We start from the raw sequence: 24,405 nt of genomic DNA, 5'->3' as shown, positions 1-24,405 counted from the left end.
GGCCTCATGACCAAATGTCTAATCTACTCAAATCTCTTGATCAGTTATATTGTTAAAGTAAATGAAGTGTTTTGTTAAAAAAAAAAAAAAAGAAGTCTTATAAATGTGGTCAAATAGTTAAAGTTGACCAAGTTATCTTTTTCATCTCAAAGGGAGATCCATTAAAATCTCTCAGAGGTAGAAGAAAATGAAGCCAACCTTCTAGGGCTAGTATTCCATCTTATTAATGTAATACCTATTAAGATATACATGCTTCATCTCAAAGAGCTAGGAAAAGGACAAATACTCTTTTGATATTAATGAGGGGAATACTTTGGTGCTTACAGGCACCTTCATTCAGAATGACTGTCACCGCTAACTGGCATAAATAACTCACTTCTAGCTTCACATAAGTATGTGAAGAATCCAGGAAGATCAAACTAGGTGAAACAAGGCTTTTTCATAACTCTACAGTTCAATCAATTGCTTGTAACTGCCCTGATAAAGGAAGGACAGGTTACCTTGCTGCCCTCTTCAGTTTCATAAATGAAAGAGCTGAGAAGAAATAGGAACAAACTTCTCAAAGCAAGAAGCAGGCGCCAAACTACCTTTTAGTGGAGAAGCAAAAATGAACTTGACCATATATTAGGAAAGAGTATAATATGTGTCAGAACTAAGGGTCTTTCATCTCAGTTTTCATGTTTATAAAAAATACAGGTATCCTTGCCCAGAGGTCTTTATAATCACAATGCGTACTCAAAGCTTTTCATGTATTAACTTATTGAATGGATGTCAGAGTCCCTATGTTAAGTCAATCCTAAATGGTTTGGAGTTAGTATTTTATATTTACTACCTTCCTTTCAATATAAATATTTTTACTACTTGTCAATTATTTCCTAATAAGATTATATAACATATGGTACACAGGGTTATACTTGATTCTTTAAAAGCTTGGAAAATATTTACCATGTATATTACAAGTACAGGTAGTTAGTAAACAAACTTCATTCAAGCAAAATAATTATTAAAAGGTAAATATAATTTTCAGATTTGACAACTTGAAAAAGCCCCTTTGCAAATTCAAGCCCTTTTGCACTTTCACTGACAAAAATACATCAAAATATCTCTAATTACTTTCAAGATCATTCCTACTGAAGAGCTGCTATTTTGCTAGAAAAAGACTAGCTGGGGACTGGATTCCTGCCTCAGGAATGTTTTCACCAGCAAATCTGACCTGTCTCCTCTGCTGGTTCAGTTAAATAATCCTACTGTCAGAAATAATATAGAAGGAAGACATAAAAAACAGACTGTATATAATTTGGTATGCAACAAATTCTTGAAATCATACTGGCATATTCTTTACTTCACACGGTAATCAGAAATTAAGGGCACACTACTTAAAACCGAGTGATTTAGACTCAAGAAAGAAAAATACTCATTTTTACTCAATAATCCATAAAACACCTTTAACAATAGGATATAGAAATTTCAACTTTATGAAATTGATCAAAAAATTATCAATATGACAAGTTATAGTATGGTCATTGCTATATGATTTGGTTCACTTTATTACTGCTACTAGCATGCATATAAAAACATTTTGAAGTCATTTTTTTTGTTTCCATGAAGTTGGAATATCATTAATACTCCTATAGAACAAAGTTGCACAAGGTGGCTCTTTTCGTAATGCTTTATGAGTATTTACTTAGAAAAGGTCACTTTTATAACTAAGCATTCTCTTTTATAACACTTAAAAGACAGTATTATAAATTCTAAAAGCACCCTGAGTGTGGTTCTGATTAAGTTATCTGATGTGGCTCCCAAAAATAAACGTATTTCACTAGTGAGTTTCCTTTAAAAAGAAGTTTATTACTTTAAAAGATAAATCTGTGTTGAGTAAAACATTACTTTGACCTATGGGGTAGTAGATAATGCCACCTTGTCCTCAATTTCAGTTATTAAGGTTCCCTTCCTTCAAATGTTTTAACATGTTTTCAAATACAAAGCACATATATTAAGACTGGGAATTATGTCATTTAAAAAACAGTATGAAGACATAAGTTAGAATGCTTACATACAATTATATAATAAGGTAATGGGATTTTAAATTTAGATCTTTTAACTCTTAATTTAAGATTCTTCCCTACAGTCTAACTTACAAATTATATTACTATAATCAAACTTTTATACAAAGCCCAAATAGTCTTTACAAACTCTAATAAAGAGTACCTGTTCATGTTTGTTAATGTTTGATCAGCCGACGGTGCACCAATTCTTTTATTACCAGCAAGATTTTTACCACCACTCCCAGTATATGTGAATTCATCACCTCGGTCCTACAGGAAAAGATTTTCAGCATTAAGATACCTAAACCCAAGTATATTCTTGCCGATTCTTATTTTACAGTGAGAACATCTGGTTAGGATGTTATGAATTTACACATTCTCTCAAGGTATGTTGAGAGATATTTGCCAAAGTATCTCAAATGCAGCTGTGTATGTAGTATATCTTCAAGTTATATATCACTTGATCATTTTAAAGTTAGAACTTCCAGTACCTCCAAATGTGGCCATTCTTATATATATAATTGAATAATCTCTAGAATGTTACAAAATAAGATCTTATGGATTAGGAATATTGTTTCATTTAATTCAATGTATTAAACATCAATACTATCTTATAGGTTTTTATAGACTACCATTTTAGTAAATACTTCATATCTGATTTCCTGTCAGCAATCTATGCCATACTCAAGTTTGCTGTTAAACTTCAAAATTAAAAAAAAAAACAAAAAACAAAAAACAACTTCAAAATTAAAATCCTAACAGCATAGTAAATTCCCCACATTTCATACTGTATAGGTTCACTCAAACTACCTTCAGGTGAAATAACTGCCTATCATTATAAAGAACATTGGAAAAGAATTTAAAAAGTAAAATTTGTATAAAGTGTCTACTAAATATGAGAAAAAAAAAACATGCCAAAGGAAGTAGATCTTACATAAACTAGGACCACAAATACCTCTGTGATAGCTACAAATTTATATTAATATTACTAAGTCTCTATTTGATTCAGTATTCAAAATGAATTGAGAAGAGTAAGAGTATACAAATTAACTCTACTAACATCAAAATAGTGGTGTTTTTTTTTTTTTCTGATTACAGTTGATGCACATTGTTAAGTCTAGGTGTATAACATAGTGATACAACAAGTGCATATATTCAATATGCTATGCTCACCACAAATATAGCTACTGTCACCATACTGTGCTATTGCAATACCACTGACTGTACTCGTTATGCTGTGCCTTGTATTCCGGTTATAGAAAGAGTACCTCCTACTACTCCTCTTCACCCATTTCCCCCACCCAATAGTGCTTCTTCTTCATTTCAAGATTTTATTAGGCTGAACTTAAGATAACAGAATTTTCCCTACTAAGTCCTTGTCTATAATAAAGGTCAATTATTTTGCATCTTTTTTTCCTTTGGATTAAGTCATAACTAAAATCTCATGTGTTTTTTTTTTTTTTAAAGATTTTATTTATTCATGAGAGACACACACGCAGAGAGAGAGAGAGAGAGAGACACACACACACAGGCAGAGGGAGAAGCAGGCTCCATGCAGGGAGCCCAACGTGGGACTCGATCCCGGGACTCCGGGATCACACCCTGGGCCAAAGGCGGCACTAAACCGCTGAGCCACCTGGGCTGCCCAAATCTCATGGTTTAAAAAATGTTTTTATCTATCCAAAGTCTTGACTTCACTTTTTATTCATCTAATATTGAAGACTACATTTTAAAGACTAAGGCATTAATGAATTTCATATTTAGTGTGTATTCCATTTGAAGGAAATCTGATAAACTACAAGCCCAGAACACTTCTTAATCAGAAACAGTCTTCCAAATGGTATCTGGATGGACTTCACAAAGTTCATATTCATAACCCTGTCAACTTACACTTGTCGCAGTGCTATAAAGGAAAAGGTACTGTGACTAGGAGAGCAACCTAAGCTCAGTAGTGTTTAAAATGAAAGAACAAAAATGAAAGTTTCTGATTATTGTTTTCAAAACGCAAATAATCAAGTAAGGGTACTTAAAATTCTATGTCATTAACTCATCTATACTTCAATCATCATACTGACAGAAACCCTTAATTATTAGGGGGAAAAAAGAATTGTTAGACTGTCAGAGCTCAGCCAATATATTAGTTCAGATTAATTTCCCTAAGGAAAAATGATCAGCCCAAATTTGTTACTTATTCTAGTCCATACTCCACAAAGTTGTATCCCTATGGGTCAATAGCCTAAAGAAGACTGCTTATCTGGAAATACCTCATCACATAAGAAGACATCAGCTATAGGAGATATACTATACTGCCCCAGAGTGACTCAATTTCCCAATCTCAACTCTTCTCTCAAGTTGTAAAGTAGCTGCCTAACACAGTAAGGTGGATGCTGCCATTCCTGTCATCACTTTTATCAAGCAAAAGACCTTTATCTCAATCTTCTCAGTACCTGTGACCAAAGACTATAAGGTAAATATCCTAAAGCATAGTTAAGATCATTAAACTTTTCCCAGACACCTTTAATGATTCCTTAATTCAAAGCTATCTAGAATACAGTTTTAATCTCTGCCAGTTTCTCTCATAATATCCCTTATGTTTGGGACACCTGGGTGGCTCAGTGGTTGAGTGTTTGCCTTCAGCTCAGGGCATCATTCCGGGGTCTTGGGATTGAGTCCCAGATCTGGCTCCCTCCAGGGAGTATGCTTTTCCCTCTGCCTGCATCTCTGCCTCTCTCTCTCTCATGAATAAATTTTTAAAAAATATGCCTGTTTGCAAAACCGGATACTACCACTACTGCTGATAACAATACCTACCTAGCATTTACTCTGTGTCTGTGTGAAGTTAGGCTAAGCATTATACACATGATTCTTTTAATATTCACATTAACCCTATGAAATAAGTAATTTTTAATTTCCCTCTGCCTTATTTTATAGATGAGGCAGAGGTTCATTAACTTGCATAAGGTCATTTAAAACTAGTAAGAGATGGCACCAGGACACAAACCCAGAGAGTTTGGTTTCAGAATCTGTTCCTGATCACTGAGCAAACTACTTCTCAGGACAATTATAAAAGGCAGATCATCTTTCTGGGTCCTCATTCCTCATGTAAGGTCACCCTAACAAAGGGCACTAAAACTAGCATTTGATTGTCAAATTACTAGACTAAAATATTAACTAGTTTATCAACAGGTATTCAGTAGTTTCACTTCCATTTATCTGAACAGAACAAGGATCATGGGCTCCATGAATGTTATACTAATGGTTTCAAAACAAATTTTTTTCTCAAATGAGAAAAATTTATTCACATTTCCTTCTCCTATTTCTGTAGATATGACCTGCCTGCACTAAGAGATCAAAAGATTGAAATTGCTTATAAAATATATTAACATCTCCAGATACATGTTAGCTGGCAATCTAAGCCCATGTGTTTTAGTTCCAAAATGAATTACCGTTACATTATTTAATTGACTGAGTTAATTGCTTAAGACCCATAATTAAAAGCTCAACAGTACTTTTCTCTACAAATGTTTAATGTTTGACTAGTAACTATATTCAAAAGATGAGGAAAACGGGAATAATAACCATCCCAATTCAACTTGGTACTTGTTTTCACTTCCACATGTTTATATTTTGTATATTAAGATAAGCTTCTGCTACAGACAATACAATTGTTTGAATCCTTGTTATATACTAATTCTACATAAATTACCTCATTTAATATCAAGAATTTTGATATAAAATGGTGATACTATTTTTTCTATTTTACACACGGGGAAACTGAGGTTTACTGGAGTAAAACAATTAGGCCAAGGTCTCACACACAAATGTCAGAGACCAGATCAAACACAACTGGCTCGATGCTAAAAACATGTTGAAAAGATCCCACTTTTAGTTGGCCTGTCTCCTTAAAAAGCCTTAAAAAAAAAATTAAGTGCCAACTGTAAAAAAAACATACAACATCCTTGTATTTCTGAAAAATACAGCTTAAAAATATGCATGTTAAATAAGTACTCAAATAATTACCTTGCATATTTCCATCTTCAGTTTCCTTTGCCATGCTAATGTAAATATACTGCCAAATCTGCCTGTCAGAAAAATGGCAAACTTTTCTACCTTTGTCTGAAAACATACATCTTAGCCTCTACATAGTTGCTTTAATTCATCATTATAATATACCATTGAAACAAACCAACGAAACAGACTGGGAGAAAATACCTGCAAACTACATATTCAAATAATACCAGAAAAAAAACTAAATATGTCTCAATCAGAAAATGGGCAAGATAAAAATATATCACCAAAGAGGCTATACACATAGCAAAAAAGCAAATCACGTCCATCATCACCAGCCATTAGGGAATTATCAACTAAAACCACAATGAGATCTCACTACATATCTATCAGAATGGCTAAAGTAAAATAAAGCAACAACACTGAATGAGGGCAAGAATGCAGAGAAACTGGATCACTTACACACAGCTAATAGGAATGTAAAGTGGTACAGTGCTCTGGAAAACAATTTGGCAGTTTCTTAAAAAACTAAACATTCAACTACCTTATAACCCCATAATGCACTTCTAGGCATTTATCAGAGAAATGAAGACTTATATTTATTAAAAAACCTGTACCCAAATGTTTATTGCAGTTATTTGTAAAACTCAGAAACTGGAACAATCTGAATGCTCTTCAAAGAGTGGTTAAACAAATTGTGGCAGACCTATAGCATGAAATACTACTCAGCAATAAAAAAGAATAAACTATTAATATATGCCACAATTTGAGAATTGTGCTGAGTGAAAAGTGCCATTCCCAAAGGTCATACACTATATGATTCCACTTATAAAACTTTTTAAAAAGATTTTGAGAGAAAGAATATGTGCACCCGAGTGAGGGGGGGAGGGGGCCGAGGGTGAGGGAGACTGAGAATCTCAACCAGACTCTCCACTCAGTGCAGAGGCCCACTCAGGGCTCCCCCTCCCCATGGCCCTGAGGATCATGACCCAAGTGGAAATCAAGAGTTAGATACTTAACTGAGTCACCCATGTGCTCCTCTACTTATAAAAATTTTTGAAGTAACAAAATTATAGAAATGGAGAACAGATTAGTGGTTGTCAGGGGTTAAGGAGAGTTTAAGGGAGGGCAGATACAGTACATGTGGCTATCAAAGGGCAACATGAGGGACACGTGTAGTAAGGGAAATTTTCAGTGACCTGAAATGTAATGTCAATATCCTGTTGTGATATTGTACTACAGTTTAGCAAGGTGTCACCACTGGGGGTGAAATGGGTAAAGGGCACCTCTGTAATATTTATAATGCTACATGCCAATCTACAATATCCCAAAATAAGTTTAAGAAGATGAACTCTACAGAGAATGTATTTTTATTGCCACAGTTACCACAAATATAAATAAATCAGAACATATAAAGATTAAAGACTGCCAATTGATTTATCTTGTAATTTTTAAAAAAAAATTATTTTTATTTATTTTTAAAGATTTTATTCATTTATTCATGAGACACAGAGAGACGGGGGGAGAGAGAGAGAGAGGGGCAGGGACATAGGCAGAGGGAGAGCAGGCTCCATGCAAGGAGCCTGATGTGGAACTCGATCCCAGGATTCCAGGATCACGCCCTGGGCCAAAGGCAGGCACCAAACTGATGAGCCACCAGGGATCCCATTATCCTGTAATTTCTATAGAAGTGACCACTTCACCATAAAAACTATGCTAAAAATAAAGATGGGATTTGATATATACGAGAAAAAGCTTCTGCATTTTACTGAAGGATCAGGACAAGTTCTAAAGAACAAAACTGTATCATGACTTACTACTTCATCTGCAAATCCACCAGCAAGGACAAGAGAATAAGCCCCATCGTTACTTCGACCATGAATTCCACCAACATGTGGCCGATGGACACCTGCTTCGCTCACCTATGAAATAAAGAGAGTCTCAAAATACTTTTGAATAGTCGTTATATTTACAAAATGTTTTCACATGTATTCTTGGAGCCTAAGGGCTTCCAACTAAGAACTGAATGTCATTTACAGTTCTTTTCTGCTCACCAATCTTATTTTTTCCCCAACCATATATCCCTTAGGTACTAAGGCTGATGACCTTAAAACTGCTCAGACCCAATATCGAGTTTCAAAATAATTATTAAATAATTATCATTTAAGGTCTACTGGTCATTACAACAAAACATGGGTAAAATAGAATTTGTTATCAGTGGTCCAGATGCCTTCCTATCTTATTTCTTCTCCTAATTATGGCACTGCTCGCTAGCCACATCAGAAGGCCAAGAATCATTTTCTTTTTTTTTGTGAGAGAGAGTTCATATAAGTGGGGGAAGGGGAGAGGGAGAGACAGAATCTTAAGCAGGGGCTCAATCTCATGACCCTGAGATCATGAACTGAGTCAAAATCAAGTAATAGGATGCTTAACTGAGCATCCTGAGCAGCCCAGCCATCCCAGGCAACAGTCATTTTAGACTCATTCTTCTCCACTATTCTTCAAACCTATTTTGGTCACAAATACTGCTGATTCAATCTCCTAAATCTCTCAAATACATCTTTTTCTACTCAACTGCTGTAATCTTAGTTTGAGTCATGAATGCTATAAACATCCTTTTTCACTGCCTCCAGTTTTTCCCTTCAAACCCCATTCTACCCATTACAAACAGAAGGATACTTTGAAGAACAAATCTGCTTTTTAATATTCAACTGCTTAAATCATAATTAAATGGTCATATTGTATAGTAAGCCCCAAGTATTACATATTTACCTTCTCTCAGTCTGGCTCCTACCTACTTTCTCAGCCTTAACTCTTATCCCAGCTTCTCCTTCATAGAACATATATGTTTGAGCCAAAACTATGCCATGTTATCCACACATGCTTCCTAATATGTTAAATTTATTCATGCTATTCTATTACTCCACTGGCCTACTGCTTCTTCCCACATATCTTCAATTTTGGTTCACTAAAACAGTGTCACTTTGTGTACTTCAAAATCCCTGAGCTAAGTATTAGAATTATTTATCATATTATTGTTCTTAGAGAAAAAGAAACTGAAATCCAAGCCTGCATAGTAGGGTAGGGAAAGACATACATTAGAAGCCAATGAGAGCTAATAAAAGCATTAGAACCCAAGTTTAGACCTTGAAAACACCAGGTACTCCAGAAGACAGGACCACTGGATTCCCAACCTCACCAACTCTGATGAAAATAAATCTAACTCTTCCCCATTTCCTAAATGGCAAATCCATCCTTGTAGTTGTGCTCAGGCCAACAACCTTAAACTCATCTGAGACTGTATCAATAGAGCTTTTAGAGTTTGGGAATAAATTAGTAACAAGGATACAAAAAAATGAAGCAAACAAACAAGGCAATTAAGAATATACTAAGTGTACTTTTTATTCTATTTATATTTCTTTGTAGTTTTTTTTTTTTTACTGTATTTAAAGAGCTAAAGTCATACTATAAAACATGCATATGGATTTAGCCAAAATTATAATATAACCATTGCAAGGATGGGAAAACAAAGAATGTGTTCAACTAAATGCTCATCTTCCATAGAAAAAAGTTCATAAACTAAAATATGAAGACAAAAGCAGTAGAAACAACGATTTTAAGTGGTTATCTTTGAGACAAAAAGATGAAAAACTTTTAAGTTCTCTATAATGATAAAACCATTCTAAACAAGAAGTTAGAAATGAATACAATAGAGCCTTCAAGATGAAGAGAGAAGTAATTTTATCCTTGGGTTATCTGGTCACTTCCTCTGATCAACAACTTAGCATTCATTCAAAAGGATAAGCCCCAGGCAAAACACCTGAAGCAAGCTTTCTTGAACTTCAATGACATTAAATGAGAACTTACAGAAAGAAAAAAAAATTTAATATTTTCAAATATTAAATTCTTAGCAAAAAAAAAAAAAATCCTCTAGAAAGCTTAACAATAATGTTAACTTTCAGAACATTAAAACTAAGTGATGAAAAGGCATAGGTGATGCCTAATTCCATAATGTATGGCCCTCTGTCTTAAAGTATAAGGAAGAGCTTACACATCCTATAGAGAATCTTTCATTCTAACACTATTTAGTCCACTTGTAATCAATAGATACTGACAATGCTACAGTTTTAACTATCTCCAACTTCACCCTTTCAAAAAGCCAATATAAAACATACCTGAACTCTAAATCTCCATGTCGATCCAACAGGAATCCCAGGAATAGGTCCATAATGATTAGAAGGAACAATAGTACATTCTCTAGTGCGACCAACACAGGCCATTCCCTACAAGTTAACAAATAAGCTGTTTGAGAAACTAGTTATGTCAAATATTAAAGCCCTTAGTTCCCATGAGAATAAAATAGAAACCTACTTATATAATTAACGTAACAGTTATAGCAAAAGTAAACAATACAGTAATTTATTAATCTTTTTGAGATAGAAAATGTAATTTATATCACTACTACTGTTGGTATTGAAACGTTATAACTTGCATTACAGTTATAAACGTTACAACTAGGAGGAAAAGGAGAATTTCTTCTTTACCCTGCCCCAGTCTCTCCGGCTTTCGGTACTAGCTGATGGCATCTTTGCTTTCTTTTTACTCATCTTGAGTCCTTCACCAGCCTTTACAACCTCACTGGAATCAGTTTTACAAGAAGGACAATACCTTTAAAATAAAAAGGAATTTTGATAATACCATATTATTAAAGCAGTGACAGAATGGCCTTTCTAGGTCAGAACAAATTTTAAGATGTAATACTTGGTGCATATCACAGATCTTCAGGTGGCATTTAAATATTAAACTTTTCAAAATATTTACATGGTTAAGCTAGCAGGAAAAAAATCCCAAACCAAAACCTTATCATTCCTTTAAAGAATGTAAAAGATTATTCAAAAGCCAGACAAAGCTGTCCAACTCAAATAGTACTATAAACTCTGATCTTATCATTAACCTGGAGAATAGAATTTATTCATTTGAAGTTCCTAATTATTAATACAGAAGTAGCAAGAATAGATGATCCTAGACTGAATATTTAATGATGCAAATGAATTGGTTACATCTCCATCTAAAATGGTTATTAAAACTCTCAAAGTCAAAAATGTATAATCTATCAGATATAATATACAGGATCCAAGGATGCTTGTTTATATAAGCCTTATCTCTAGGTTCTATTTTAATTCCTATACTTTTTGTCTTTTAGCCTATTTGCAGTTGGTCACACTACTATAATTTGTTTATCATTATGAGCTACCTTAAATCATTCCTAAAAAGCAAAGTATAAATAAGTCTGTAGAATCAGATGAAGCTGCCTATATCACCAAGGAATGCAAACTTGAACAAAGATCAACTGGCCACTGCCCCCTCATTAATCGTTAATGTGCCTATGCTTTCCGTTTTAATTATTTTTCCATATAGTCTCTAGAGCAAAAAAGACATCTATGCCCACCAGTAATTCTGACTGCTTAATTACAAAATATTTTGTTTAGTACTAGAGGAAAGAAAACCTAATTCTGTCCCTGATTCTAAGAAAATTAATTAGGTTGTAATATATAGATGCAAAATCAAGGCAAAAAATTAAAATACAGGAGAAGGTAATAAATATTATTAAGTAAAACCCCTTCTAATTGGGAAATCAGGAGGATTCAAAAAATTAATTTGTTCTTAAGACTAGATTTTACCCAATGTGCTAACCTCTAAAACTATAATTTCATCAGTGCATGTAGGGGCAAAGCAGATACCATTTCTGGTGAGAAAATTAGTTCAGAGGTTGAACATGTGAACAACTGGATTTGGAGAAATAAAAAAGATAATCAGGCACCATTTTGGTGCTGGGGATAACTGATCAGAATGTTTGTACAGAGTAAAGAAAACTAGTACATATAGTGAAACAATTTCAGAAAGTTCTATAAAGGAGATACATCAGGGTTATGTGGGTGCTAAGTGATTAGAAATGGTATGTGTTCTTATTATTTTTTTGTATATTTTTTTAATTGGAGTTCGATTTGCCAACACGCAGTATAACACCCAGTGCTCGTCCGGTATGTGTCTTTAGATAGAGTAGTTTGAGGTGCTATTACAGTTAAGACCAAAGGAAATCAGTCCTATGAAGAAGCCAGGGAGTGCATTATGGGCAAAAAGACATCATCAAGTAGAAAAGTCCTGAGAATGGTATGCTTGAAAAACATGAAGGTGGGTGGGTCTGAAGTTTAGCAAAATAAACTGCACAGAAATAAGCAATGAGGTTATACATCAGGCAGGGCCAAGTCTGAAGAAAACCTAAGCACATGCCATCTCAGTGCAAGAGGAAGACATGAGGGGGTTTTAGAGAGAGGAGTAACCTGATTCAGGACTAAATAAGATCGTGCTGCTGTTATGGGAGAAAGTATAGCTGGTAAAGCAATGCATAGTCAGGCATTTATTATGCAGTTTCAGGGAAGTGCTGGTTTGGACTGAAGGGGGAGAGTGGAGAAAGAGGACAGAGAACTGACAAGACCTACTCATGTATTATATGTAGAATACATGAGGAGGATGAAGAGAGAATCAAACATGAAGTTTAGCTTTTCAGCCTCAGTAAGTAGATAATTACAGCATTTACTGAAGACTGAGGAAGAAGCAGGATTTTAGGGGATGTATTTATGGAAATCAAGATCTCCACTTGGACTAATCTTTTGATGCCCATGAAGTAAACAGTTGAATGAATACAGGAATAGAGAGCTCAGGGAAGATTAGATACAAGGATCTTGAAAAATTTAAAACCTTGTTAGCTTGATATTTAAAGTCTCATGACTGGAGGAGGTCATCCAGGGAACAAGCACGGAGACAAAAAGCCAAGTGAGTAGTGCTATGGAAAACTCAAATCTGATAGGAGAAAACAGATGAAGAAGGACAGGCCAAGTGAGTATGATGAAAATTAGGTCATATAGTATCATACAACCTATAAAGACAGGGAGTTGAGAAGTACAAGTAACAAAAGGACCTAGAAGTGACCACTGGATCTGGCAACACAGAAAGTGTCTTGGAGGCTAACATAAGTACAGTGTAGCTGTGGAAGGAAAGTCCAACTGGAGAGCCAAGGTATGAATGGGAAGAGAGGAAGTAGAAGTCAATGCAGAGAGCTCTTCAGAAGCTTTGCCATAAAAGGAAGCAAAGAAATGGGATGAAGAGAAGAGGGTCTGTGTGTTTGGAATACAATAGATTCCAGGATACTAATGAGAATGACCCACTAATGGCAATTTGAGAACTACAGTAGTGAAGTTCCTGAAAATGTAAAGTTATGGAACTGTGAGGGCAGGTAGAGGAGTTTACACAGTAGAGAAAAACAACTATCCTAAACAGAAATAAAAAGTAAAATATATGAGACTTTAGAGGAAATATAATTACAGTTTATAGATGGTAAAATTCAATTGATGACCATGCAAGGTAGAGGTAGGGAATGAAAGGACTGAGTTATATGCCTTCCCTTCTCCCACCCTTACAGCCTCTGTGGTAATACAGTAACCACCTTCCCAGCAGGTGGGGAGAGGCCAAAGGAATGAAAACAATCTATTCTTCACAGTCATACCAGCTACCCAATTGTGAGGTTATTACAGGCACACCTCATTTTATGGCACTTCACAGATACTGTGTTTGTTTTCATATATATATAAATTGAAGTGCACACAATGTAGTGAGCACTGGGTACTACATGACTGATGAGTCAATCACTGAATTCTACCTCTGAAACTAATAATACATCATATGTTAACTGAATTTAAATTAAAAAAATTAAAAATTAAAAAGTGTAAGAAATGAAAATAATAAAATAACGGGGGGGGGGGGGTAGAGGGGACCACCCACAAAGGCTTTCCCAGTTGAAGTCATAATTAAGTGAGAACCTGAAGGATAAATATCATCCTGAAGGTTAAGCAAAGATGAAAATGCTTCCAAGAGAAAATGTGTCAAGTGTAAAAGCCCAGAGGAGAGAAAGAATACAACTTACTTAAGGAGCTGAAAGATATTTAATCTGGCCAGAGTATAGAACATTTGGGAAAATGAAAGAGGAAAATGACTAGAAATACATCTGGAGAAATCAACTAAAAAAGTATTTTCCAAGTCCCTGTAGGGCGACATAAAGCCTCTAAAGTAAAGGAGTTAACACAATCAGATTTGCATTTTTGAAAGAATACAGACTCATTATTAGAAGAAGGACTGCAAGGATTGAAAAATGGAGCTACAGACCAGTTCACAAGCTGTTGTAATAACCAAATAAAGTTGTCAATGCCAAGTAACCACTGGCTATAAAAGTTTTAAGATCTTTAATACACATTATATATCTTCAGAAATTTCCTTTTGGTGGTTCAAATACATATTTCACATTCAATTCTTAACACAGTAACAACAACAAAAAACCCTGATGATCATACCAGTACTCCTCTTCAGGGACCTTATCCAAAGGTGGATTCAGGCAGTAAATATGATAGGCCATGTTACATTCATCACATAGAAGCTGCATGTTGGGTTCCTGTTTTCCACCACATATATGACAGGAGCAAGAACGGCAGTTCTTATTTGGATCTCCACCACAAATGTCACACTCAGGATCATTTTTCCCTATTAATAAAATTGTAACAAGCCCAGTCTTAAGATAATTTTTACATCTATGAATCTTATAAAGAAAAACACATAAAATAGCAGACAGCTTTTTTAATGAATAGGGAAAAACTACAAAGAATAATCAAGAGTGAGACTTTAAGAATAAATGCCTGAGCTTCATTCTATACTTGTATACTCTTGCCTTTAAAATTTGTGTTGACTCGACTGAAAGTTCCAGGGGCAATGCAGTGAACTCACCAGGGCACCAAAAGGTATCTTTAAATTTCACGGGAATACAACATTCTGTGGAGCAAAGTTGTTTGGATCAAACTATTTAATAAATGGAACTATTAAATACCATGTATTCTCCTCAGACCTAAACCTTTCCTTGAGTGGGCTTAACCTAGGAGGAGGAGGACTGATTTTGTTAAGAGTAAGCAAGCCCATTTTGAATCCCATTCAAGCTATGCCCCCAACACACTTTTTAGCAGTAACAGAAATAGCATTTCTAAACTCAGTTGATTTTTATCTTATTTGTCAACTGATTCAGAACTCTGGCAAGTGAGAGGTGTAGCATTTATTGCCCCCCCCCCCCAAACTATCTAAATACAAACACCTTTGTCAAAGTGTTCCCTTGAAATTCTAAAATATACATATGCACGTGAAAAAATCTTCATGTTTGTAATACCAAAAATCAAATTTAAATATCTAAAGAGAAATGGCTGGAAAGATTTTATTAAAAATAAGGTAAGTTTACAAGAACTATAACACAGAGGTAATCAGATATCTAAAATTCAAAAAGGAAACTGCAGAAATTTTATTTTTAATACACAAAGATGAATTATGTAGATAATGGAAGATGTCTACAATGATATACATTGCTAGGGTGATTACATCCTAGGAGTCTTATATTTAAATTACTATTGTTCTAGATTTTGAATTTCTGACAAATGTACACAATACATTTGTAAGGAAATTTACCGTATTTGAGCTGATCTGGCAAATATGTGAGAAATGGGGAATCATATGGGGGAAAAAGAGGAGGAGGGGAAAGGCATGGATTTCAGTACTCTCTTTGAATGGTCACTGCTATTCTTGCTAATGAATGTCAGATGATAACTCTGTTTCATTTCCACTAAGGGAGCCATGATAACATATAAGTAATGGATGCATAAGAGATCTACAAACATGCCTTTGGCGCGTAGATTTCTGGTATGGAGAGTGATGTGATCAAAGACAGTCTGGCTGTGGCTTTGAAATGATTTCTTTACATACAAGTTTAAAGTTGTGGCTATTCTGTAATTAGTATTAGGCAGAGGAGAGATACGGACAATGAGAAAGAGCAGAATACATACGGACAATGAGAGAGAGCAGAATACATGCAAATATAACTGAGAGAGAACAAAGACAAAAACCCCTCATCTATCTTGGTTTTCTATTGTGTTTTACTGAGAATGACTAAGTCACATTACATTGGTTTACTCAGGGACACCGGGGTGGCTCAGTTGGTTAAGCACCTGACTCTTGATTTCAGCTCAGGTCATGATCTCTGGGTTGTGAGATGGAGCCCTGCTTCAGGCTCCAGGCTCGGGGGGTGGGGGGGAGTCTGCTTGAGAAATTCTCTTTCTCTGCCCTTACCACACCCCTGCACTCTAAAAAATAAAATAAGTTTTAAAAAAGAAAGAAAGAAAAAAGAAATAGGTGTACTTAAGTTACCTTTACTTATAGTATGTAATCATACAAGTCCTCATACAGAGTATGCCTGAAGGTTCTTAATTCAAATCTAGATATATCAGCGCTGCAGTCTCAAAAAAAATATTGTCTTGCTGTAATCTTGCAAGGTTAAACAAAAGGCTTTAGCTGGGAGTATTTTTCTAAAGTAATACTAAGATATTGAGGCTTGTGGCTGGCTCAGTTGGTAGAGCATGCGACTTTTGATCTTGGGGTTGTAAGTTTGAGCCCCATGTTGTCTGTAGAGATTACTTAAAAAAAATCTTAAAAAAATTAAATATACTAGATATTGACATATGGCACAAAGCCAATAAATTGCTTCCCACAAAAAATCCAGAATTAATAGAGTATGAGACAGTAATCTATTTGGAAAGATAGTGATTGAACCATGACTTAAGATCCAGAATCTAGTCTGTTATCAACTAGCTACAGAATATTAAGCAAATACAATATGTACAATGAAAAGGTAGGGCTACATTCTAATATTCTTACAATTGTTTAAACTTCATTTATTACCTCCTAGAAATTCAAGGCTCAACGATCCATTACTGTCAGTCAGACTCTATCTACTCATATAAAATAGGTCTCATTATGAAAAATCAATCTTAGGTAGTCACAAAATTACCAAATGGGTTATTTGGATAGAATCTACAATCAAGGAACCAAGAAAATGTCAATAAAATGCCGAGAAAATATTTTTTTGAAAACAAATTTTGCCATTGAAAAAACTCCATTAAATCCATTAAACCAAAATGGATCTTACATCAAAATTATTGTCTTGAAAATGTTTGTATGATCTACAAGTTTTATATTTTCTCAAAAGTTATTTCCTGGGTGGTTAAAATACCAACCAAATACAACATATGTACTCTAAATCCACAAGAAAAATCCATACTTAAAAACTTTCCATCTGCCAACGACAGGGGATGAGCTCCAGGTTTCTCGATCTTAAATATTTCATTTACGAATCTTATCTGGCAGTCATTTAGTTTTCCTTCAGAACCCCTGTTTAAAAAAAGAAGAAAAGTTAAATTTTGCCAGCAAAATCTAAGCCATATACAAACAATTAAGAGTCATTTGGGAAACCCACTGAACTTTGTTGATTTAAAATTGGGATTGTAGCTATTCTAATCACTTTGAGCTATTGTTTCCAATGGCAGGAAAAGTCCAACAGTGATTAGTTACTATTCAAAGTTAAGTGTAATTTTAGTGTAATATTAGGAAAAAAGCTACAGACTTCACCAAGATTATCTGGCTTGAATTGGTTATCTAGTAAATTTAAACACTAGATGAAATGATTATCAACCAAAATAAAAGATTTCCTTACAACATATTTCTAGTAAATATAGTCTCTGGGTAAAAAGAGGACATTAAAATGAAAAGTCCTTCAGATACTAAGTCATATTCAATATTTTGTGTTGAATTTACACCTGCTTGCATATGCTTCTTCAAAGTTTCCTGCTATTATTATGGATATTATATATAGATTTCTCCTTTTACTCTGTCAACTTTGGTTATAGATTTAGGATTTGTTTTTTTTAAGATTTTATTTATTTATTCATGAGAGAGAGAGAGAAAGAGAGAGAGAGATAGAGAGAGAGAGAGAGAGAGGGAGGCAGAGACACAGGCAGAAGGAGATGCAGGCTCCACGCAGGGAACCCAACATGGGACTCAATCTCGGGTCTCCAGGACAGGCCCCTGGGCCCAAGGCGGTGCCAAACTGCTGAGCCACCCGGGGCTGCCCTAGATTTAGGATTCTTAAATCATCTTATGAAATGTCTCTACCTCTAGAAATGCATTCTGCATCACAAGTGTACTTTTTGGGGGGTTAGAATGTGCTTGGTGAACTTTTGCATATTTTCACATGCAACACTTTTAAAACTTAATGTCAGATATTCACAAATGCAGACAACTGCATAAATGTATATAGCTTAATCAGTTATAAGGTATACATCCTGTAGTCACCAACCATGAGGAGACAGAACAGTTTACCTCAGAAGCCCTTGACAAGCTCCCTCCCAACATCAATCTCTTTTATTCCAGGAGTTATATTTACCTTAATTTTCCTCAGTCTTACCACCTGTCTTCCTAAGCATATCATATAGCTTTGCCTGTGTTACCCACATTAGCTTTTTCTTTACAACCTGAAGAACCATCACCATTTGTCCTATAGAGTTGCCTCAATATTTTATCTGACAGTCAAGTCTTATCTTGATTTTGGTATTTGCATTCCCAAAGCATAATTTAAGTAGATTTTTTTGGTATTTGTATTTTCAGTAAATTGATAGCTGTATCCAGAGTAGAGGTTGAAAACCCTGTTCCACTGCCTGTTTTTTAAATAAAGTTTTACTGCAATATAGCTACACCTAACTCACTTATGTATTCTCTATGGTTGGTTTTGTGCTACAATGGCAGAGTTGAGTAGTTGTGACAGTGGAGACCATTTGGCTGTCAAAGGTTAAAACTACTATCTGGCCCTTTTTGCCAATCCTTGCATTTAGAAATGTTTCATCAAATCCAGGTTCATGTTTTGGTGATTTATACGTCTATTCTATTAGGAAGCACCCAGTTTATTTAGTTGTCTTTTCCTATGATGACAGCAGCTATCTATACTCAATGCTAAGATTAATTCACCGGGGTTTAAAGTGTTGATGTTCTAGTTCTAGCATTCCTTTCTCATTTATTTGCTAAAATTCCATAAAGGAAACTTGACCCCATCAATTATTTGGTGACTCAGTGATACATCATATAAAAAATATGGATTAAGTGCTTTCTTTGGCAACTTTAATAAACAGCCTCTAAATAAAAAATATGGATTAAGTGCTTTCTTTGGCAACTTTAATAAACAGCCTCCTATATAGGTGACCAATGAGTTTCTTCTATATTACTAAGAATTCACATACATACTTGAGGTGCTTCAATCCAACATAGTTATCTTCTTTGTTGATGTTCCAACCATCTTTGACCAATAGGAACTTCCAGTGGACTCCCAATCTTTCTAACAACTTAGCAGCCTGTGGGTTTCCATGTTATCCCTAAGACAAGATGTGCCAAGTTCATCTTGCACATTTTCTGTCTCTACCCTGGAGTCCTATCTATAAGGAAGCCCAGTTTCTTTTGGGTGGAAATAATATTTCAAAATACTTCAGGCACTAGAAAAACTTAGTGCAACTGGGCTGATCACTTTGAGGTGGACAGAGCTACAAAATTTAAACATATACAGGAACATATGTACAAAATACTTCATGAGTTCACACAAATATTTTGTTCAAATTCAGGACCAAAGGGCAAATATACTTTTTAAAAAACAATTAATGTCTCTGTTTCTCCTTTCTCCCCCAATTAGAAAAAAGTAGTTATCAAAGACACTAGGAATGTCTAAATTAGAATGCTACAAATACTTCTTTGCCTTATCCTACATTACACACAGGACATTCTTACCAGTTGTCATGATTACTTAAAACAGTTTTAAATTCTCTTGTGTATTTCTGCCATCTTACAGTTGTATCTATGATGTCAGATCATATAATCCTTACATACTATACTTTCTCCTTTATATACCTCCTTTAGTCCTAACTTCTAAATGTAAAAATATTTTTTAATGTTTGTCACTACTCTTTTTTTTTTTGTCACTACTCTTTAGGTCAAATTTTCTTCAATTATCTTGATGGCCTGAAGCTAATTCTCTAGAACATTCCCCAGGAAGTGTCCATGAGAACAGCTCCCCTAGTTCTCCCAAGTTAATGATGGGGTCTCCAGCCTTTAATCTGAAGGCCAGTTTAGCTACACTTAAAATCCTTGGTTCATCTTTTCTCGACTCATGCATGTCTTTCTGGGAGACTCTCCTTAGAAGGAATGAGGATTAACATCCTTACTTTTTTTTTTTCCCTTTTCTTCTAACTTAATATAATTTTAAAAAGGCACTGATGTCAAATTACATATCTCTTGAACCCCCTAGAGGGTATAATTTCACTTAGCTCTACTAGTTCACAGCTACCAAGTTCCATAGAACTCACTTTTTTTAATTGTTATTTTTTTGAGAAGTATTCAAAACCATAGTAGCTAAAATCTAATCTGACAAAAAAGCAAGTAAGTAGTTGTCTGGGGCCAATGCTGATGGTAGTGGTGAAATCCAACGAAACCCGAAGGAACTTCCCGAGATGATGAAAATGTTATCTTGATTGTAGTGGTGATATGGCTATATACACTTGCCAATATTCACTTAAAATATTACATATTGCTTCATGTAAATTATGCCTCAAATTATTTTTTTTAAAAAAGGTACTATGGAAGCTTACTTTTTGAAATCTCCTAGCTCTATTCCCCTTCCCTATTTTTAACTAAATCTTTTTTCTTTTGTCTTCATTGTCCCTATTCTAGTCAATTTGGATTGCATTTCCAGTAGTTTTTCTGTATGGAGCTTTGTCCTGAATAGTTTTAGCTAGATTATTTTGAGAGCTCGCTGGACTCTAATCCTTTCAAAATCTTACTGCACACTGCTTGTACTCATCTAAACTGGTCTGCATACCCCTTTTAGCTTTAGTCTTTGCTGTCACATAACGAGTCATCCTAAAACTAGCAGCTTAAGACAAAAATTACCTCATAGTTTCTGTGAATTGGGTATTTGGGAGTAGCACAGCTGGGTAGTTCTCACTCAAGATCTTGCAAAGTTTCAGTCATGCTGTTGACAAGAGTTGCGATATCTAGATCTAATGGCTTAAATAGGGCAAGACCACCAGGATGTATGAATCCTCACAACACGGCAGCTGGCTTCCCCAAAAGAAATGATCTGGGAGAGCCCAAAATGGAAGCTTCAATGTTTTTATAACTGAATCTTGGAAGTGGTAAACCAACACTTCTGCCATATTCTACTGGTCACAAGAATAACCCTAAAGAAAGATGTGGGAGGGTACGGTGTGAATATTTGAAGTAGGAATCACTGGGGGTCATCTTGAGAGATGGCTACCATAGTTGCTCTTCTCAAAACCGTTTGCTCAACTAGTTTTATTATTTCAGAGTTCTTGGGTCCAGCATATATCCTATAGTTACCCTTTCCTACCTCTTGCACAGGTACTGATACCACATTGGTCTTGTAGTTTTCAGCTAATTATCCCACCAGCTATTTTGATGTTCGTAGGGGATACTATAAATATCCTGAATGGTTAAAGATGTTGCCCATGAGGTTTGGATTAGATATTTTAGTTGCCCTATATGTTTGCACAGGGACATTCAGGGAGATTAAAAACCTATGCTGTTGTCATCTACCTGGAATTCCATCTATCCTTGTAATATTAACTTGTGTGACTTCATATTTTAAGGAGTCTTTTGTATAAACAGCATATGAGTTTTGTTTTTGTTTTAATCCTGTTGATTTTTGTGTTTACCAGTAATATCTAGCTCACATTTAGTTAATATAAATGGCTGACATTTGGGTTTATTTCTACTCTTTTGCTACGTTTTCTATTTTACCTACCCTTTTGTTTCTTTTACTCTTAACTGCCTGCTTTTTGATTAGTCCATTTCACCCTATTAATTTGTTAATAGCTTAATATTTACATAATTTTAATGACTAAAATTTTATTTTAATAATTTTATTAATATATTTTAATTTAGTGGTTCTTAGAGAATATACCATGTAAATAAACCCTAGAAATCAATCTAAGTTTAATTTCACTACTTCCTTGATGTCAGAATTTCATAGCTTCATTTTTCAACCCCCATCTTTTGCATGGTTGTCATGCATTTTATTCTACACAAACTTTACTACTGTTGTGAATAGTCTTGTCTGTACTTACTCATATAGTTATCCTTCCTCTGTTCTTTCATTCCTTCCTGTATTTCCATGTTTCTATCTGAGATCACCTTCCTTCTGTCTACAGAACTCTTGAGTATTTTAGGGCAAGTCTGTTGGTACTGAATTCTTAGGTATGGTTTGATTACCAAAAAATGAAGCCAAGATAGAAATTTCTAATGAAAACAGGTAACATCTCTGAGTTTTTTTTAGCAGTGTTCCAGATGCTGTTCCATTGTGTTCTATAGCTTATATTATTTCTAATAAAAACAAAAGGAACATGAGCTGAGTTTTCAGCAGCATTACTGCAATATGCCGCTGTGTTTTCTTTGTATTTATCCTGCTTAGGGTTTCACAGGACTTCAATCTGGGCTAAAAGCTAGAAATTTCAAAAGTAGGATGATTTTCAAATATCGTTTCACCCTTCTCTTCTTCAGGAACTACAAATAGATGTAATGTGTATCTTTCACCAGGTCCCATACGTTCAACAGTTTTTTCTGTTGTTTCTCCTAGTTTTTTCCAGGTTTCACAATTTGGATATTTTTCACTGACTTGCCTTTGAGTTCACTACTATCTTCTACTGTTAAGCCAATTTAATGAAGTCTTACTTTCAGATATCGTATTTTTTAGTTCTAGAGTGATTTCACAGATTCCATGTGATTACAGATTCCAATTCTCAGTTGAAATTCATCTTCTCATCTATTTTCTGGAGCATATTAATCATAATTATTCTAAAACCTCTGTCTGGTAACTTGGGTTATCAAGATTTTTTTTTTTTTAAAGGATTTTATTTGAGAGAGAGAGAAAGCACAAGTGGGCAGAGGGAGAGGGAGAAACAGACTCCTTGCTGAGCAGGGAACCTGACTCTGAGCCTCAATCCCAGGACCCTGGGATCATGACCTGAGCAGAAGGCAGATGCTTGATGACTGAGCCACCCAGGTGCCCCAAGATAAGCTTCATTTTTATTGTTGGTTTTTCTTCTAGTTTTTGATTATGTAGACCTGTCGTCTTTTGGAAGCATGTTTTTGGCTTCATGGCAGGATGAATATAAAGAAAACACAATGGCATATTGCGAATAATGCTGCTGAAAAACAATAAAAACAAAGAGAATATGAACTAAGTTTTCACCAGAAACAATGTAAACTAGAATACAATGGAACAGCATCTGAAAACACAAAAAATTCTTTAGAAATACATTTCTAATGAAAACAGTTTGCAAAAAAAAAAAAAAAAAAAAAAAAAAGAAGCAGCAGCAGCAGCAGCCAAGATAAAGATGTTACCAAACCAAACTTAAAATTCAATATTATAAATATAAAACATTCAGATGTTTCTATGCCATAGGAGGGAGCAATCTTCCTTCTGCTGGGGAGATAATATGGTGTTTCAACATCTTAATCAGCAACCACGCTGAGGCAAGGCTTGTTTACAGTCTTGGTAAGGCTTAGTCTACACATCCACAGTTTTCAACTAAGAGCCTTTTTTGTATACTCTGTGGGACCATTCCAACCACCAGTGATCCCAAAATCCATGTTTGCTTTCTAAGACTGCCGAAAATTCCACTATCCTGTTTACCTAAATTTTTAGCCTCCCTGCTCAGCAAAATGCCAGTATTCAGCAAAAGTCATGTGAAGAAAACAGGTCATCCCAATTAACTGCCCAAAGCTCTGATTTCTGTCTCTACCATGCCCCTAGTTGCTTTAAACTACATCTGCTCTGCATCCATTACTAGCAAAGTTCCCAGGGCAAAAAGCAACTATAAAAACCAACTAACTGCCTTCTAAAGTTCTTTCCATTCCAGAGTCCTAGGCCCTGTAGTTCTCCTTGCCTCTCTGTTGCCTTCAAACAGATGATAATGATATTCAATCTGGATCTTCTGTAAAAATGCTAATCACTGCCAGCTATTCCATTCTACCGGGAAACACAAACCTTCCATGTACTTCATTAGGTGCTTCAATAAATATCAAAAAAAGTTTCAAAACTAGAATCACTTGTTCACTTATTCACCTATCATTTTAGTTGAATGATTACCACATCCATTTCCTTTGCACAAAGCTGATGAAGCCCTAAGTCAAACACAAAAAAAATTTCCTTCAAGAAATACTATGAATCTAATAAACTGACAATTGTAAAATGCATTATTTTATGTACTACCAAAAAAGAAACTGGCCTGCAATGGGGTAGTCTAAGAAGAACTCCCAAAGTTGGTACTCTAAATGGAAGCCAACGATAATTTTATGAAATTATAAGAAAGAAAGA

At 34.9% G+C, this 24,405-nt stretch overlaps 1 protein-coding gene across 3 annotated transcripts in view; it reads right to left on the bottom strand.

The window, feature by feature from the left end:
• UHRF2 (ubiquitin like with PHD and ring finger domains 2) overlaps positions 1-24,405 on the bottom strand; it is a 77,346-nt gene that overhangs the window by 11,255 nt on the left and 41,686 nt on the right. For all 3 annotated transcript variants that reach the window (XM_025432124.3, XM_025432123.3, XM_049116085.1), the window contains 6 exons: positions 17,254-17,363; positions 14,459-14,645; positions 10,598-10,721; positions 10,229-10,336; positions 7,871-7,975; positions 2,209-2,315 (listed from right to left, as the gene is read on the bottom strand). In XM_025432124.3, coding sequence (XP_025287909.1) covers positions 2,209-2,315; positions 7,871-7,975; positions 10,229-10,336; positions 10,598-10,721; positions 14,459-14,645; positions 17,254-17,363 — 741 coding nt within the window. The remainder of the gene's footprint in view (positions 1-2,208; positions 2,316-7,870; positions 7,976-10,228; positions 10,337-10,597; positions 10,722-14,458; positions 14,646-17,253; positions 17,364-24,405) is intronic.

Source organism: Canis lupus, chromosome 11 (assembly GCF_003254725.2).
Source record: "Canis lupus dingo isolate Sandy chromosome 11, ASM325472v2, whole genome shotgun sequence".
Lineage (NCBI taxonomy): Eukaryota > Metazoa > Chordata > Mammalia > Carnivora > Canidae > Canis > Canis lupus.
This window is presented reverse-complemented; position numbering and strand designations above follow the sequence as displayed.